This window comes from Chrysemys picta, chromosome 22 (assembly GCF_011386835.1).
Source record: "Chrysemys picta bellii isolate R12L10 chromosome 22, ASM1138683v2, whole genome shotgun sequence".
In the NCBI taxonomy this organism is placed as follows: Eukaryota; Metazoa; Chordata; order Testudines; family Emydidae; genus Chrysemys; species Chrysemys picta.
In genome coordinates this window covers 21101908-21119674 of record NC_088812.1, presented here as the reverse complement: position 1 = coordinate 21119674, position 17767 = coordinate 21101908, and the positions used below count along the sequence as shown (strand labels likewise).

General features: G+C 40.6%; 1 protein-coding gene and 1 long non-coding RNA gene across 2 annotated transcripts in view; one reads left to right on the top strand and one right to left on the bottom strand.

Annotated features, from left to right (window-relative positions):
- LOC101937528 (adhesion G protein-coupled receptor E3-like) overlaps positions 1–7919 on the bottom strand; it is a 34276-nt gene extending 26357 nt beyond the window's left edge. Inside the window, exon 1 of the mRNA XM_065576413.1 lies at positions 7770–7919. Within this exon, the coding sequence (XP_065432485.1) occupies positions 7770–7800 (31 nt within the window). The 5' untranslated portion in view covers positions 7801–7919. The remainder of the gene's footprint in view (positions 1–7769) is intronic.
- LOC135977145 (uncharacterized) lies at positions 497–16294 on the top strand. The gene is made up of 2 exons (XR_010594501.1): positions 497–593; positions 13390–16294. It is a non-coding gene; the product is annotated as an uncharacterized LOC135977145 (long non-coding RNA).
- The last annotated feature ends 1473 nt before the right edge of the window (positions 16295–17767 follow it).

Below are 17767 nucleotides of genomic sequence, written 5' to 3'. Positions count from 1 at the left end.
TAGTTTTTGTGCCGCTAGCACGAACAGGGCATTCTCCCTGTGTGTGTGTGTGATTGGAAAATGGGTGGGGGACAGTCTAAGCATTTTCTCTTACCCCCTAAGGGTATCCCAGCTTATTTTATGTACGTACATTAATTGTTTAAATACCTGCAGGTTCTAGGACCAGAAGGGTTAAATTAAAATTCAGCTTGGCCCAAAAATAAAAAAAAAGTTGCTCTGCGTTCAAGGTTAAAACTCAACGCAGACCATCCTAAGTATAAAGAAAAACTGCTTTCGGCCCCAGCTGGCTGTAAAAAAAAAAATAAACAAAGGCAAACCAAACGCAATACAAGTTACAGTGCTGAGATTACATTTGCAAAGCTTAACTGTCCAGTGAAATCCAACAGTCTGCCTTTGCGACCCTGGAGCCGGCGTGGTTAGGAAACGCTGAAGAAGCCACAGGCAGCCGGCTTGGACTGGAATCTCTAAAAAAACACCACAAAAAACCCCAGGGAGTAAAAAAACAGCCCTCTCAAGAGCGGAAGCAAGTTGAAAATTGCACAGCGCCTTCTCTGGACGTTATACACAGACGTGGCCAGTCTGGACGTATGTATGTAAGTATAAAAGTGGCTTAAAGCTTGGGGCATTAATGTTTTTTTTTTCCTGAGTGATGTGGGAGCATTTCCAACACTCTCTGTTATTGGTTTATTATTTTATTAATAAAGCTTTAAAATTCAGTCATAATGCACACCATCTATTTATTTTGCCCTTGTTATTTTATGTTTGCTTTCATAGAATCATAGAATCATAGATTATCAGGGTTGGAGGGGACCTCAGGAGGTCATCTAGTCCAACCCCCAGCTCAAAGCAGGACCAATTCCCAAGTAAATCATCCCAGCCAGGGCTTTGTCAAGCCTGACCTTAAAAACCTCTAAGAAAGGAGATTCCACCACCTCCCTAGGTAACCCATTCCAGTGCTTCACCACCCTCCTAGTGAAAAAGTTTTTCCTAATATCCAACCTTAACCTCCCCAACTGCAACTTGAGACCATTACACCTTGTTCTGTCATCAGGTACCACTGAGAACAGTCTAGATCCATCCTCTTTGGAACCCCCTTTCAGGTAGTTGAAAGCAGCTATCAAATCCCCCCTCATTCTTCTCTTCTGCAGACTAAACAATCCCAGTTCCCTCAGCCTCTCCTCGTAAGTCATGTGCTCCAACCCCCTAATCATTTTTGTTTCCCTCCGCTGGATTCTTTCCAATTTTTCCACATCCTTCTTGTATTGTGGGTCCCAAAACTGGACACAGTACTCCAGATGAGGCCTCACCAATGTCGAATAGAGGGGAACAATCACATCCCTCTATCTGCTGGCAATGCCCCTACTTATACAGCCCAAAATGCCATTAGCCTTCTTGGCAACAAGGGCACACTGTTGACTCATATCAGCTTCTCATACACTGTAACCCCTAGGTCCTTTTCTGCAAAAAAAATTAAATAGTTAAATGCCAATGGGCCATGCGTTTTGCTCAGATAGCAAGCTTCACAAAGAAGAACTTGGATAGCCTTGTGAGTAAAAATGTTTAAGGGAAGAGACCAGGAAGGGTGGGGGCTAGTTAAGAAACCCACCCTCCTAGCTAAATTGGTAGTGGAACAAGCCGGTGCCCATGGAAGGGATGGTTCAGCGAGAAAAGCAGAATCGGACCCAAGCGGGCAGGCAACAAATAGAAAGATTGGAAAACAGGTTAAAAACTTAAATCCCCAAGACAATAATTAAAATGGTAAAATATAAGTTGATTAAATGTCGTTTTAAAAAACAAGCAAGTAATTTTTTTTTAAAAAAAGTAAAAAGTTAACTCTGTAGTTGCTAAAAAAAATCAAGAAGTGAAACTTGGTAAAAATGTCTGTAAGTAATCCAGGGAACAGGTTATTTAAGTGAAATTATTCAACTATGAATAAGTTAGTCGAATTTGCTGAAGAACACTCCTGCTGTGTACAATCTGTATTTTATAAGTTTAAAATGAATTGGTATTTTTTAAAGTTGCAAAACCAAGAATACTTTTGCCAGACACAAAAAACTAGTGTTGTTTAATATGGTATTTAGCATTTAATCCTTAAGGTGACTTAATGCTTTACAAAATGTAAAATGTTTTAAATAAAGATCAAATGTTGTGGCTGCAGCAGGGTTGTCAAAGCCAAAAAAAAAAGATTTGAATTTGTTCTTGAATAACAAAATAGTAAATAAAAGATCTGGTAAAAAGAGAGGATGTGTGGTCAAGCTGTTACTTTACTAGGGGTGCATAAAAATTTTGTAAGCACAAAAGAAACATTTACACTTTGTGTAAAAATTAATGTAACTAGTGTTGTAAAAGTTGAATTATGAAGGAAATGTGCAATTTCCCCAGAACATGTGCAGTGTATATTTTAGCAGGGGTAAAAAATACAGATTGTACACAGCAGGAGTGTTCTTCAGCAAATTCGACTAATTTATTCATAGTCAAATAATTTCACTTAAATAACCTTTTGCCTGGATTACTTACAGACATTTTTACCAAGTTTCACTGCTTGATTTTTTTAGCAACTACAGAGTTAACTTTTTACTTTTTTTTTTTAATTACTTGCTTGTTTTTTAAAACGACATTTAATCAACTTAGATTTTACCATTTTAATTATTGTCTTGGGGATTTTAAATCCCCATGCTTATAATTACTTACTTTTTTTTTTTAACTATGCCCTTAAAGTTTTTAACCTGTTTTCCAATCTCTCTATCTGTTGCCTGCCTGCTTGGGCCTGATCCTGCTTTTCTCGCTGAACCATCCCTTCCATGGGCACCGGCTTTTTTCACTACTAATTTAGCTAGGAGGATGGGCTTCTCAACTAGCCCCCCCTTCCTGGTCTCTTCCCTTTACTAGGGGTGCATACAAATTTTGTTATTCAAAAACAAATTCAAATCTTTTATTTTTTGGCTTTGACTACCCTGCTGCAGCCACAACCTTTGGTCTTTATTTAAAATGTTTTAAATAAAGACCAAAGGTTGTGGCTGCAGCAGGGTAGTCAAAGGCAAAAAAATAAAAGATTTGAATTTGTTTTTGAATAACAAAATAGTAAATAACAGATCTGGTAAAAAGAGAGGTGGACAGTGCCCCTGGGTCTGTGTGGTCGAGCTGTCACTTTACTAGGGGTGCATAAAAATTTTGTAAGCATAAAAGAAACAGTTACACCTTGTGTAAAAATTAATGTAACTGGTGTTGTAAAAGTTGAATTATGAAGGAAATGTGCATTTTCCCCAGAACATGTGCAGTGTATATTTTAGTAGGGGTAAAAAATATATACACTGCACATGCATCTAATCTAATTAAATGCAAACTTACCATGCTATTTAATTAAAATCCTATTGGGCTCTAAGGGGCACTATAAGTAGTGTTTTCTTTCAAATCACTATGTGTTTAAAAGCAAAAGTTAAAAGTTAAAGGCAATCAAAAGTCTGGGAAAGTTAATTGTGTCCCTTTTTAAGTAAGAATCTTTAAGCTGTGGATAGCTTTGGATCTGGAAGCAAGCCAGAAAGCATCTGTATTAATGCAATTTTCTAACTAATAAGGTAGAAGCCACTGAAACCTGGGCTGCCTATAAAACAAATACAAGGAAATATGGGGTAATTCCTCTGTTTTTCCTAAATCAACAAAAGTATTTGAATATAAAAAAAATATTTTAAGCAATGACTGACTGCCCAGAAGGGTAGACCTCTGTTCTTTTGTCTTTCAAATAATCAGAGAAAACTGATGCCAGCTGAACAACATTCAACATACCATGCATTTACGGGCACAATAGGAATTATTTCTGTGTTCTGTGTCCTGTCTTGTGGTGTTTGTCTTGTGGCCAGAATTGTTATATTTAATATTTTCATAGGACATTCTAGTTCAAAATCAAATAGAACGGTTAAATCAAAATGCAAATATTTGTTCTATTCAACTTGAAATACAAAGTGTTTGGTTAAATCAGGAAAATGTGATATACCAAAGTCTAATACATTTGCTTGGAAGCAAGAACATGAAAGGTTAACCCACTCCCCATATTGCACATGGGATCCTTCTGGTTACCTCAAATTTCTAGCCAGAGGGCTGGGGAAAAAGGAAAGCTATTGGACACCAAAGGTTGTACCGAGTGGACTCCTCAAAAGTGGGTGTGCTTGTCCTGGTTTGTTGCTCCAAAGCTCTGTATATAAGTTATTTTACTAAAAAGGTGTATATAGCATACACTAAATAATAAAACTAATGTACTGTATAATGGCAATATGTATGTGTTCATTATTTAAAAAAAAGGATATAAGTAAAAAATAAAACTTTCCTTTGTAAATTAAAAAAAGCCAAAACAAAAAAAAAAGTTAACTAAAAAAAAATAGCTAGCAAGCTCAGTCCAAAGATAAGACGCTGGCCCCATTCAAAGACACTGCTTACAGCTAAGACTTGGCTTACAAAACCATTACTGGGTGATGTGCTAGTAACCTTTCCCCTGTATAATGCTGAACCACGACTGGTTCAAAAAAAAAAAGAAGAAACACTCGCTCCATTGAAACCACCAAAGTCCAGGGATTCCTAACTACAAAAAACATTAAGAACTGACCCTGGTGAAGAAACAAAGAATTATACACTGGCAGGAAAAAACTTGTGGGACCCATGCTTGGGAATGTGGTATTGATTGGATTTGGGGGTTTATTCTACAGGCTGTGCCCTGTGTTTTGAATATGTCCTTCAGCATGTATTGCCCTCCCTAACTGGATTTTGAATGACAAGTACCGAAGGCACCTTGTTGCCACTGCCCCTGCCATCTTCTCCATTACACTATTACCCCGTAACACATCCAAATACAGACAATGCCATATATTTAATAAAACCAATGGCCAAGGCCTTCACACTTTAGTGATTTATTTAAATTTTGTTTAAAAAAATATTTTTAAGGTTCAGAATATTTCATATAAGCAAACAATTAAATAAAAAACAAATACATCAGTAAAAATAAAAGTATATAATATCACTACAAATAAACCCCAAGAATCTGTAATTGCAATTAATGGGTTCTATAGCGAAGCAGATATGATGGCTGTTCCTGGAATTTGCACTGTGTTAAATGAGAGAGGCCCTTATTGTTATTTGGTCACCCAATTAGTAAACAATCAAACGAATACCCAAAGAGTTTGTTCTGCCACTGGAAATTTTACCTGCATAGAAATTATTCCAGTGAATAATAATGTTACCTGTTCCTTATTGCTATACACCCCCTCTTATGCCGTTAGTATTAATGCCTCCCTGAAGTACATAACCAAGAAATGTGATATAGTACTACACCAAAAAAATGTATTAAAATATCGATGGACTGTAATTAACACTACATTAGGGACTGTTAAATTTTCATTGCCTTTATACATTTTCCAGATCACCTCTACATACCCAAATTGTTCATGGGGGGCTGCCATTAAATTAGCACAACAGAGGTTATTTCTTCTAAAAAAAAAAAAAAAAGTAAGCAGATCTCTATGGGATGGGGCCAATAGTGCGGCAGCAGTTTAAAATATTTTTAAAAACCAAAAACATAATGAAAAATTGGGGCAACTAAAGAAGACCACTGGCCTGAATTCTGGGGCACAGCTATCCCACGTACAAGCTAAAGTTGGTGAGTTACATATTATTTCCGCCCTTGGTTCTATGACCTAGAAGTTGCTGACAGAGATGGTACTGAATATCACTGAGGCTGGGAAGGCATTGCAGTGGGATCTAGCATGCTCAGAAATTCAGGATTTCCTGAATGACCAGCTAAGGGCCATTTGGAATGATCTAGAGCATCAGGCTTGGCCCACTGCCCTTACAGACACATCAGGAGTACCATCTGATCTGTGGCCATAAAGACATACTTGGAGACTTTCTGGGTGGAAGTGCGGACATTCTCAGTGCTCCTTCCACGCATATGGACCGGTTGGGCGGGTGTGGGCTCCCACATACCGAATCCTGCCGGGTCCATGAAAAAAATGCATGTGGAATTGGGTAATTCACCAAGACATCTCAGAAATTAGACTACCTGGTATGCCCAATCAATTTTTAGTTAGTGCTCCTGGAATTACACCTGACATTTAAATGGGGTTAGAAAGCCAATAGACATTTTGGCCATTAGAACCCCCACATCTTCAGTGTATCCGTAAACTAAAGCCAAAAAAAGTTGTCACTGTTCATGACAGGACAAAAAACTACCCTGACAGGACACTTACTTTTTCAAGCTAATAATAGCTATGTGTATGTTAAAGCCACCACATTGCAATACATATATTTTAATCTCAGCACCACTGCAGACAATCATATTATTTCCTGGCCTGCAAATAGAATTTTGCAAGTAGCCCTTAGGTTCCAAATACCCTTTAATTGGACTAGCATAGTGCCTAATCGATTTCAAAATTTGCTTTCATTGTTACCAAAGGTTAAAAAAATCTCTAAAGTAGAAGGGCAAATTCACATGCTTCAAAAATATATATCAAGTTGAAAAGAATGTCTTTCATACAGCTTATAAAGTATCTATTTTATGCACTAAGTATAATGTATTGTGCTTTATAACTAAAACTGTACAACAACCCCATCATATTATCATTATGAAAATGTTATTGCTTGTGTTATTATTAGTTAGCTTAAAATTATGTTATTGTTATTGTAAAAAATGTAATAATAGTAATTTCATGTTCATGCTAATCATCTATTGTCATTATATCCAATCAAAACTCCTAAGGTTAAAGCATCTAAAGTAGAATCTAAATTCCAAAACTTAATACAAATAAAAATTTGAAAATGTTTGTTGTGCTAGTAATACAAAACGCGGGGTTGTGGAAGCAGAGCAAGGTCTGACAAAAATGAAAAGGGAATTTCAAATGCCATCAGTCTTTTTTAGCAAGAGTTAGGCTAACTGTAACCCTAATAACGCAAGATTTGTAAAAACAAGAATTATGTAAGGCGAGTGGAAAAAAACTGTAAGAAGTTGTTGCGACCTTGTGTAAATAATGTGTAGGCAACATGGTAGACTAAAGTCTAAATAAATAAAAATATATATATATCTGAATGACCTATGTATAAACAAAATGCAGCTGTTGCTTATTATTGTCGGTAACAAAAGGTATAAATGCTTGCTGTAATTGTTTACCTGTTAAAAGACCTGCCTAGGAGGAGGCGACCCTGTGTCCTAGTGCACTCTCTCCCTTTACGCAATTGCTTAAAAAAATAAAGTATCTAATTTTGCTGTACCGAACAAAAAGAGTAAAAACTCTGTTATTCTCCGACACTGTCAACCTGTGAAGCCCAACTGGTAACAGAATGTACATCTACACCGCGCAGCAGCCTGCAGCAGCAAGGCTCAGAACCAGCTCGACAGACTCGGGCTCGTGCGACTGTGCTAAAAGTAGCTGTGTACACAGAGCTTCTAAGTTGTGACTTGGACGGGAGGTCAGGCTCTGAAGTGTAGGGAGGGGGATGGACCTCGGCTGGTCCAAACCACAACTTAAAAGTGTGTCTGCACACCTATTTTTATCATGGTAGCACAAACCCGAGTCTGTCAAGGGTCCCTGTCACAGGCTGTGTAGATGTATCCTGATAGGCCAGGGAACCTTCGAAATACCTGAGGACAGAACCCTTCTAGCTTCCCCTCCCTGGCATCTCTAATAAGTTGCCAGCTGGCTACTCCCAGCTATTCCGAGGAGAGCGGCTTGCCTGCCACACTCTCCCCTACATCATGGCTCTGTCATCACTAACTGGGTTCTACTTACCTGGAGGAAATGCGAAGCCTCGGCATCCCATGGCTGCTCAGAAGACAAGCTCTGGGATTCTGACCCTGGCAGCTTCCTTATTAACCAGAAACAAGACCAAAAGCAGAACTGACACACACTCAGTCACAGCATCTTCCTCTTTAGTCCCTTTGTCTCTGGAAATAGAGTCTTTGAGCCAAGTTCACCTCACTGGAGTCAGTAACTGATCCCACTAAGGGGATGGGCCCTTTATTATTTATTATCTTCCCTAACCCCTGCAGTGTGCTGGGTGCCCTCACAGGGAAACAGGGAATCAGACAGTCCTTATGCTCCATATCTCTTAGCTAAAGGGGTACAAGGCTCATGCTTTTAGTGCAGAAGATTTTAGGTACAATCCCTGCTGATGACCCACGGTGGAATGTGTCTTAGGAGGAGGCCCAGAGGAGGGAACTGGGGAAGGAATAGTGGGGGTACAGGAATGTCTCCTCACCAGTCACTCAGGGCAGAATGCCCAGGATACTAGGAGAATGGCTGGGTCAGCATCTGTGCACCCAGGCACTCAGCCTGTGACCCAGGTTTTGAGAAGGAACTGTGTAACTGACCTCCTGGAGGGGAGCAGTCACACAGCTGACTTCTCAGGGTCAGAGAAAGGGGTGGCGAAGGGTACCCCAATCCAGGTCCCAGTTTTTCAGGAAGCTATTTCTGATAAGCTTTTGGAAAGTAACTGTGTCTCTGTAAATCAAGATGCAGCCCCAATGCCTGTGATAACAGAGGAGATTGGACAAGGAAATTGCCAGGTGATAGTCTTCCAGAATAAAAATGACCCAACTGACAGAGAAGGGGGTGTTTTCCCCTAGGCTGGTGAGAGACAGGGAGCAATTATGGGAAAGCCGCTGGGAGAAGGTGAATCTGATCAGATGAACCTGCTTCATCAGATGCATGCATATAGCCCACAAAAGCTTATGCCCAAATAAATGTGTTAATCTCTAAGGTGACACAAGGACTCCTCGTTGTTTTTGCTAATACAGACTAATACAACTACCCTTCTGAAACCAATTTCCTTTAATATGTTCATTGTTCAACATTATCCATGGAATAATTTTGCTGAATGACTTATTCGATGTTCAGTTCTCAAGCTGTTTTAATTGATTGCTTAAGTCATCCAGTCTTATTTCAAACTCTTAAATTCTGGTGCCTAAATCCCCTACAGTTACTATTTTGATACTCACTTCCCACTAAAGCTACAAAATTTCAGCCAGCTATGTAGTTGCTCAAAAACTATAAAAACATTGGCATTTTTCCTCCCTACATTTTCTCCCCTCCTCTCCCGTTTGTTGAAATTTAAAATGTTCTTGATTCTTCCCCCACTCCTTTTTTTTCAATGCATTTGTGATAAATGAAGGGGGTGGGGTAACTCCCTTTTAAGGACACCCAGCCAGCCAGTTAGCTGTAAAATCCCTCTTGGTGGCTGTTCTCTGCTTGCTTTACCTGTAAAGGGTTAACAAAATCCCCCAGGTGAAGGAAAGGGAGTGGGCACCTGACCAAAAGAGCCAATGGGAAGGCTAGAACTTTTTAAAATGGGGAAAAAACTTCCTCTTTGTGTCTCTGTCATTGTTTCTCTGGGAAAGAGGGGAACAGGGAGCAGTTATGCTATGAGAAGCTTTAAGCCAGGTATGATCATAAATCATCAGATCATACCTAGAACTACTTATTTGGAACTCCCAAATGTGTAAGTAGATCAGGAATGTTTGGAAAGATGTGATTAGGGTTATTTCTTTTTATTTCTTATGGCAAATGGACTCCTCTGTGCTAACCCCAGATGCTTTTGTTTGCTTGTAACTGTGGAAGCAGAGAAAGAACTGACAGGAAGGGGATTGCAATGCATGACAGTTTGTTAGCAAGAGTTAGGCTAACTGTAACCCTAATAACATGAGATTTGTAGAAGCGAGGATTGTGTGAGGCGAGTGGGAAAGAACTGTGAGAGAAGTTGTTGCGACTTTGTGTAGATAATGTGCAGACTATATACAATGTAGACTAAGAGTCTACATAAGTGAGAAAAACAAGATATCAGAATGACCTATGTATAAACAAAATGCAGCCGTTGCTTTTCATTGTCTGTAACAAAAGGTACAAATGCTTGCTGTAATTGTTTATCTGTTGAGAGACCTGCCTAGGAGGGGGAGACCCTGTGTCCTAGTGCACTCTCTCCCTTTACGCAGCTGCTTGAGAGAATAAAGTATCTGACTTTGCTGTACCAAACCAAAAGAGTGAGAACTCCGTTATTCTCTGACAATTTGGGGGCTCATCCGGGATGGCAACGCCTACTGAGACAGTGGCAGCTGTCATGGACCGTTCCCCTTCGAACCCCATGTCACCACAATAGAGGTAGGAGACCTTTTGAAATCTCTATTGGGGTGTCGGAGGAGGACTGTCCGTGGGGCCGTCTGTCCCTGTTGGGTTTACGCCATCTGAACTTATTGACTGTGCAGCAAGATCAGATGCAGAGCGGTACTGGGGAACTGTTTTGCCACCCCCAACAAGGTTAGTTAAAGTGGTACTGAGGACTTAGTTTGCCATCCTCAATAAGGTAGTTGTATGCAGTACTGGGGACTATAGTTTGGCCGCCCCCAACAAGGTTAATGCATAAGGGAAATGCATTAGGTATGCACCGGCGCTGAAGGGCTTTTACCGCCTCAAGAGGGGTTGTTACCGCCTCATAGTGTATTGAGTCCGGACATAAGATACAAATGCATTGTGGTATTTAGAAATAGAGGCCGTGTGTGTGTGTGTGTGTGTGTGAATGAAAGTTATCGGAAGACGCCCAGAGTATTTTGCGAAGTCGTTTGGCTCGTGACCAGAACTACTGTAACGCAAGCCTGGTAACTAGAAGATCTATAGAAGATCTGACCCATGGTAGGCTGACTCGGCCTGGCATCATCCAGCGAGGAAGCTACGTGGGTCTAGGAGTGTGTGAACCCATCTTCCCTCCCCTTTTCCTCTCTGTGTGAGCCGCTGACAGTTTGATCATCTCACTGGATGCAACGAGAGTGAGCGGCGCCGTGTCTCTGAGACTAGCCGACGCTCTTTGCTGAAGGGAGGTGTAGGAGGGTCGTGGCCATCCTTGTTAGTCTCTCCTGTGTGAGTACCCTGTAGGGAGAGATCCTTAGTTTATGTGCCGTTAGAGCGGACAGGGCATCCTCCCTGTGTGTGTGATTGGAAAGTGGGTGGGGGACAGTCTAAGCATTCCCTCTCACCCCCTAAGGGTACCCTAGCTTATTTTATGTACATACATTATGGTCCTAAAACCTGCAGGTATTTAGAGAATTGAAATCATTACACGCATGCAAATCCATCTAAACAATGCCCACTAGAAGGTACCTTCAATCTAGATAAGATCATACATCTCAGAGGAGCTTTTAATCACTAAAAAGCCTCTGACACACAATGGGCCATGCGTTTTTGCCCAGGTGGCAAGCCTCACGAGGGAGGACTCGGGTAGCTTTGTAAGTAAGAATGTTTAAGGGAAGAGACCAGGAAGGGTGGGGGCTAGTTGAGAAGCCCACCCTTCTAGCTAAATTAGTAGTGAAAAAAGCCGGTGTACATGGAAGGGATGGTTCAGCGAGAAAAGCAGGATCAGGCCCAAGTGGGCAGGCAACAGATAGAGAGATTGGAAAACAGGTTAAAAACTTTAAGGGCATAGTAAAAAAAAAAAAGTAAGTAATTATAAGCATGGGGATTTTATAAATTTAAAATGAATTGGTATTGTTTAAAGTTGCAAAACTGAGAATACTTTTGCCAGACACAAAAAACTAGTGTTGTTTAATATGGTATTTAGCATTTATTTCTTAAGGTGACTTAATGCTTTACAAGATTTAAAATGTTTTAAATAAAGACCAAAGGTTGTGGCTGCAGCAGGGTAGTCAAAGCCAGGAGAATAAAAGATTTGAATTTGTTTTGGGGTAACAAAATAGCAGATAAAAGATCTGGTAAAGAGAGAGAAGGACAGTGCCCCTGGCTCTGTGAGGTTGAGCTGTCACTTTACTAGGGGTGCATGGAGAATCTGTAAGCATAAAAGAAACAGTTACATCTTGTGTAGAAACTAATGTGACTAGTGTTGTGGAAGTTGAATTATGGAGGAAATGTGCATTTTCCCCAGAACATATGCAGTGTATAATGTAGCAAAGGTAAAAGAAATGCAAACCTACCAATATAGGTTGTGTTGTTTTTTTCAGATCGCTGTGTGTTTGAAAGCAGGATTTAGAAGTAAAAGGTAATCAAAAGTCTGGGAAAGTTAATTGTGTCCTTTTTTTAAGTAAGAGTCTTTAAGCTGTGGATAGCTTTGAATCCAGAAGCAAGCCAAAAAGCATCTGTACTAATGCAAATTATCTAACTGATAAGGTAGAAGCCACTGAAACCTGGGCTGCCTATGAAACAAATACAAGGAAATATGGGGTAATTCCTCTGCTTTGCCTGAAATCAACAAGAACATTTGTATATAAAGGAAATATTTTAAGTAATGACTGACTGCCCAGAAGGGGTAGACCTCTGTTCTTTTGTCTTTCAGATAACCAGAGAAAACTGATGCCAGCTGAACAGCATTCAACGTACCATGTATTTACTGGCACAATAGGAATTATTTTTGTGTTCTATGTCCTGTCTTGTGGTGTTTGTCTTGTGGCCAGAATTGTTGTGTTTAATATTTTCATAAGACAGTCTAGTTCAAAATTAAATAGAAGGGTTAAATCAAAAAGCAGATACTTGTTTTATTCAACTTGGGATACAAAGTGTTTGGATAAATCAGGAAAATGTGATATACTAAAGTCTAATACATTTGCTAAAGTAAGAAAAAGAAACTTCATTGGCCAGATCTTTTAATTGAAAAAACTGTTGTTAAAATTTGCATATCAACAGTCTTTGGAAGCAAGGACATGAAAAGTTAACCCACTCCCCATATTCATAGAATATCAGGATTGGAAGGGACCTCAGGAAGTCATCTAGTCCAACCCCCTGCTCAAAGCAGGACCAATCCCCAGACAGATTTTTGCCCCAGGTCCCTAAATGGCCCCCTCAAGGATTGAACTCACAACCCTGGGTTTAGCAGGCCAATGCTCAAACCACTGAGCTATCCCTCCCCCCACATGGGATCCTTCTGGCTACCTCAGATTTCTAGCAAGAGGGCTGGGGAGAAGGGAAAGCTATTGGACACCAGAGGTTGTACCGAGTGGACTCCTCAAAAGTGGGTGTGCTTGTCCTGGTTTGTTGCTCCAAAACTCTGTGTATAAGTTATTTTACTGGAAGAGTGTATATGGCATACATTGAGTAATAAGACTAATGTACTGTATAATGGCAATGGGTATGTGTTCATTGTTGGTAAAGGTGTATGAGTGAAGAGTGGAAGTTTCCTTTGTAGGGTAAAAGAAGCCAAGAAGGGGAGAAGGAAAAAACAGAATGAGTTAACTGGAAAAAAATAGCTATCAAGCTCAGTCCAAAGATAAGACGCTGGCCCCATTCAAGGACACTGCTACAGCTAAGATTTGGTTGACAGCCAAGAAAAGGGGGGCCTGAATGTGCCCAAGCAGCTGTAAAATCTGCAAAACACTGCCAGGCATTAATGAAATGTGTTAGGTTTCTTTTCTCACAGATAAAAGAAGTGCTACCCAAAGACCCTAGCAGCCCTGCCATTCATTGAAACCAGGAGACTGAGTCTATGTAAAGTCCATCAATGAAAGACTGCTTTGGCTCCATGCTGGAAAGGCCCTTTCCAAATCCTGTTAACCACCAACACTGCTGTGAAGTGCCATGGACTACCTGCCTGGACCCATGCTTCTCACTGTAAAAAGACCCCTCCACCTCGGGAGGACTCTCCGACTGATGATCAGCCTATTTCTCCTTCTAACTCTGCTGTGCCTTCTGGACAGCAGGGGAAAAAAGACAAGGTGAAGTGCTAGTAACCACTCCCTTGTCCACTGACAGACCTACTGTGCCTTTGGATTTTTCTAGAAGAAGCAAAACCATTACAGGGTGATGTTCTAGTAACCTCTCCCCGTATGATGCTGAACCACGACTGTTTCAGGACAATAGAAGAAGGAACACTCGCTCCATTGAAACCACCAAAGTCCAGGGATTCCTGACTACAAAAGACATTGAGAACTGACCCTGGTGAAGAAACAAAGAATTATACACTGGCAGGAAGAAACTTGCTTGGGAATGTGGTATTGATTGGATTTTGGGGTTTATTCTACAGGCTGTGCCCTGTGTTTTGAATATGTCCTTCAGCATGTATTGCCCTCCCTAATTGGATTTTGAATGACAAGTACCGAATGGTACCTTGTTGCCACTGCCCCTGCCATCTTCTCCATTACACTATTACCCCTGTAACACATCCAAATACAGACAATGCCATATATTTGATAAAACCAATGGCCAAGGCCTTCACACGTTAGTGATTTATTTAAATATCGTTTGAAAAAGAAATTATTTTTAAGGTTCAGGATATCCCATTTAAGTGAACAATTGAATGGAAAACGAATGGATCTTTGGAGATAAAAGTATATGATATCACTACTAGTGAACTCCAAGAATCTGTAATTGAAAATTGATGGGTTCTATAGTGAAGTAGATATGATGGCTGTTCCTGGAATTTGCACTGTGTTAAATGAGAGAGGCCCTTATTGTTATTTGGTCACCCAATTAGTGAATAATCAAACAAATACTCTTGGAGTTTGTTCTGCCACTGGAAATTTTACCTGCATAGAAATTATTCCAGTGACTAATAATGTTACCTGTACCTTATTGCAATACACCCCCTCTTATGTCATTAATATCAATGCCTCCCGGAAATATATAAAGGTGTTCAACCAACAAATGTGGTATAGTACTACACCAAAGACAGATGTATTAGGATATCGATGGACTGTGATTAACACTACACTAGGGAGTCCGCCCTTAGTTCTATGACCCAGAAGTTGCTGACAGAGATGGTATTGAATATCACTGAGGCTGGGAAGGCATTGCAGTGGGATCTAGCATGTTCAGAAATTCAGGATTTCCTGAATGACCAGCTAATGGCCATTCGGAATGATCTTGAGCATCAGGCTTGGCCCACTGCCCTTACAGACACATCAGGAGTACCATCTGATCTGTGGCCATGGAGACATACTTGGAGACTTTCTGGATGGAAATGTGAATGTTCTCGGTGCTCCTTCCAAGCATATGGACCAGTTGGGGGGTGTGGGCTCCCACATACCGAATCCTGCCGGGTCAATGGGGAGGATGCATGTGGGATTGGGTAATTCACCGAGACATCTGGGAAATTAGATTACCTGGTATGCCCAATCAATTTTTAGTCAGTTCTCCTGGGATTACACCTGACATTTGGATGGGCTTAGGGAGTCAATGGACATTTTGGCCGTTAGAACCCCCCCAGCTTCAGTGTACATGTAAACTGAAGCCAGGGGAAGTTGTCACTGTTCATGACAATGTTTGCTGGGAGGGTAGGGGACAAGGAACTACCCTGACAGGACACTTACTTTTTCAAGCTAATGATAGCTGTGTGTATGTTAAAGCCACCACCTTGCAAGATATACATTTTAATCTTACTACCGCTGCAGGCAAAATTATTTCCTGGCCTGCAGATAGCATTTTGCACGTAGCCGTTAGGTTCCAGATACCCTTTAATTGGACCAGCTTAGTGCCTGATCGATTTCAAAATTTGCTTTCACTGTTACCAGAGGTTCAGAGAATCTCTGAAATACAAAGGCAAATTCACATGCTTCAAAATATATATCAAGTTGAAAAGAATGCCTTTCATACAGCTTATAGAGTGTCTACTTTATGTACTAAGTATGATGTATTGTGTTTTGTGATTAAAACTGTACAACTCCATCATATTATTACTGTGGGAATGTTACTGCTTTTATTGTTGTTATTTAGTTTAGGATTATGTTATTGTTGTTGTAAAGGACGTAATAATAGTAATACCTTTCATGTCCATGCTAATCATGGATTGTCATTACATCCAATCAAAACCCCTAAGGTTGAAGCATCTGAAGTAGAATCTGAATTCCAAGACTTAATGCAAATAGAGATTTGAGAATGTTTGTTGTACTAGTAGTACAAAAGGGGGGTTGTGGAAGCAGAGAAAGAACTGACAGGAAGGGGATTGCAATGCATGACAGTTTGTTAGCAAGAGTTAGGCTAACTGTAACCCTAATGACACGAGATTTGTAGAAGCGAGGATTGTGTGAGGCGAGTGGGAAAGAACTGTGAGAGAAGTTGTTGCGACCTTGTGTAGATAATGTGCAGACAATATGGAATGTAGACTAAGAGTCTACATAAGTGAGAAAAACAAGATATCAGAATGACCTATGTATAAACAAAATGCAGCTGTTGCTTTTCATTGTCTGTAACAAAAGGTATAAATGCTTGCTGTAATTGTTTATCTGTTGAGAGACCTGCCTAGGAGGGGGAGACCCTGTGTCCTAGTGCACTCTCTCCCTTTATGCAGCTGCTTGAGAGAATAAAGTATCTGACTTTGCTGTACCCAACCAAAAGAGTGAGAACTCTGTTATTCTCCGACATAACCTTTAAGCTGAACCCCAACAAAGTTTGGGTGCTTAATTTTTGGAATCTAGCAAAAGCCTAAGTTCCAGATCTATTTTTCTTTCTTTTTTCTTTTTAATAATATTTACCTTTTTTTAAGAACAGGATTGGATTTGTCAAAGTTAGACTCAGGACTCATAGTTTGTCAGACCACTCTGTTTTATTAGCACAGCGCTCTGCTAATACATTCAGATAATGTGAGCCTCCATGCAAGATTCAAACAGTCTTATTTATACAGATAAAAGGGTGCGAACTAAACCAAGGGACAGAGAGAGCAAAATTGTAAAATATGCATGGAGCACAATATGCATATCCTGCTTCCTTGTTAACTCTTATCGATCTAAGACTAATGCTTCACCAATTGCCCTTAAGTGGCAAGTTAAGCAGTTAATGTCTGCTTTTCTGCCCCCCTGGCTTGCAGCATTTCTCATTTCTACTTAAAGGTACATACAGCATTCTTTAATTCATTCTATTTCTTTAATACAATTCATTTCACTTTCACAGATTCTTGGTGTCCTAAGAGGTTTGTGCATATGTTGTTTAATTAGCCGGTGGCAACAGCTAATTTCCTTTGGCTTGGTCTACACTAAACCCCCAAATCGAACTAAGGTACGCAACTTCAGCTACGTGAATAATGTAGCTGAAGTTCGAAGTACCTTAGTTCGAACTTACCTCGGTCCATACGCGGCAGGCAGGCTCCCCCGTCGACTCCGCGGTACTCGTCTCGCCGAGCTGGAGTACCGCAGTCAACGGCGAGCGTTTCCGGGTTCGACTTATCGCGTCCAGACAAGACGCGATAAGTCGAACCCAGAAGTTCGATTGCCAGCCGCCGAACTAGCGGCTGGGTATAGACGTACCCTTAGTTTTCTTTCTCAGCCCCTCCCCGGACGGGGGAGGGGGTGAAAGGGCTTGAGGGTACCCCACAGGAAAGAATTCCCAAGTGCATCTTCCTGGGTTCCAAAAGGGGTTTTGCATTAGAGTGGTGGAAGCATTTACCAAACCAAGGTGAGAGAGAAGCTGTAACCTTGGGAGTTTAATACAAGCCAGTATTAACTTTTAAAATCCTAGTGGGCCCCCACCTTCTGCACTCGAAGCCCAGAGTGTGGAATCAGCCTTGACAGCATTTTTGTCAAAACTTTGAAAAAAGTCAACCAGCTCTATTGTCTGCTGGTATTCTCCAATCTTCACCTTCAACTTGCTCTTTCTGTACTGCGCTGTCCATATTAGAGCTCCCCAATGCAGTGATGAGACTGCTATTGTTACTCAAGCTAGCTTTTATCTCCTCAATGCAGTGTAGACATTCCCTGAATGATACAGGACACATATGCAGCAGTAGCAGGACCTGGGAGTGTTTCTAGCTATGTTCCTATAGAAAGAGGGGTGCAGGCAGGAGGGTTTGAAGGGGTGGTGGCCTAGCA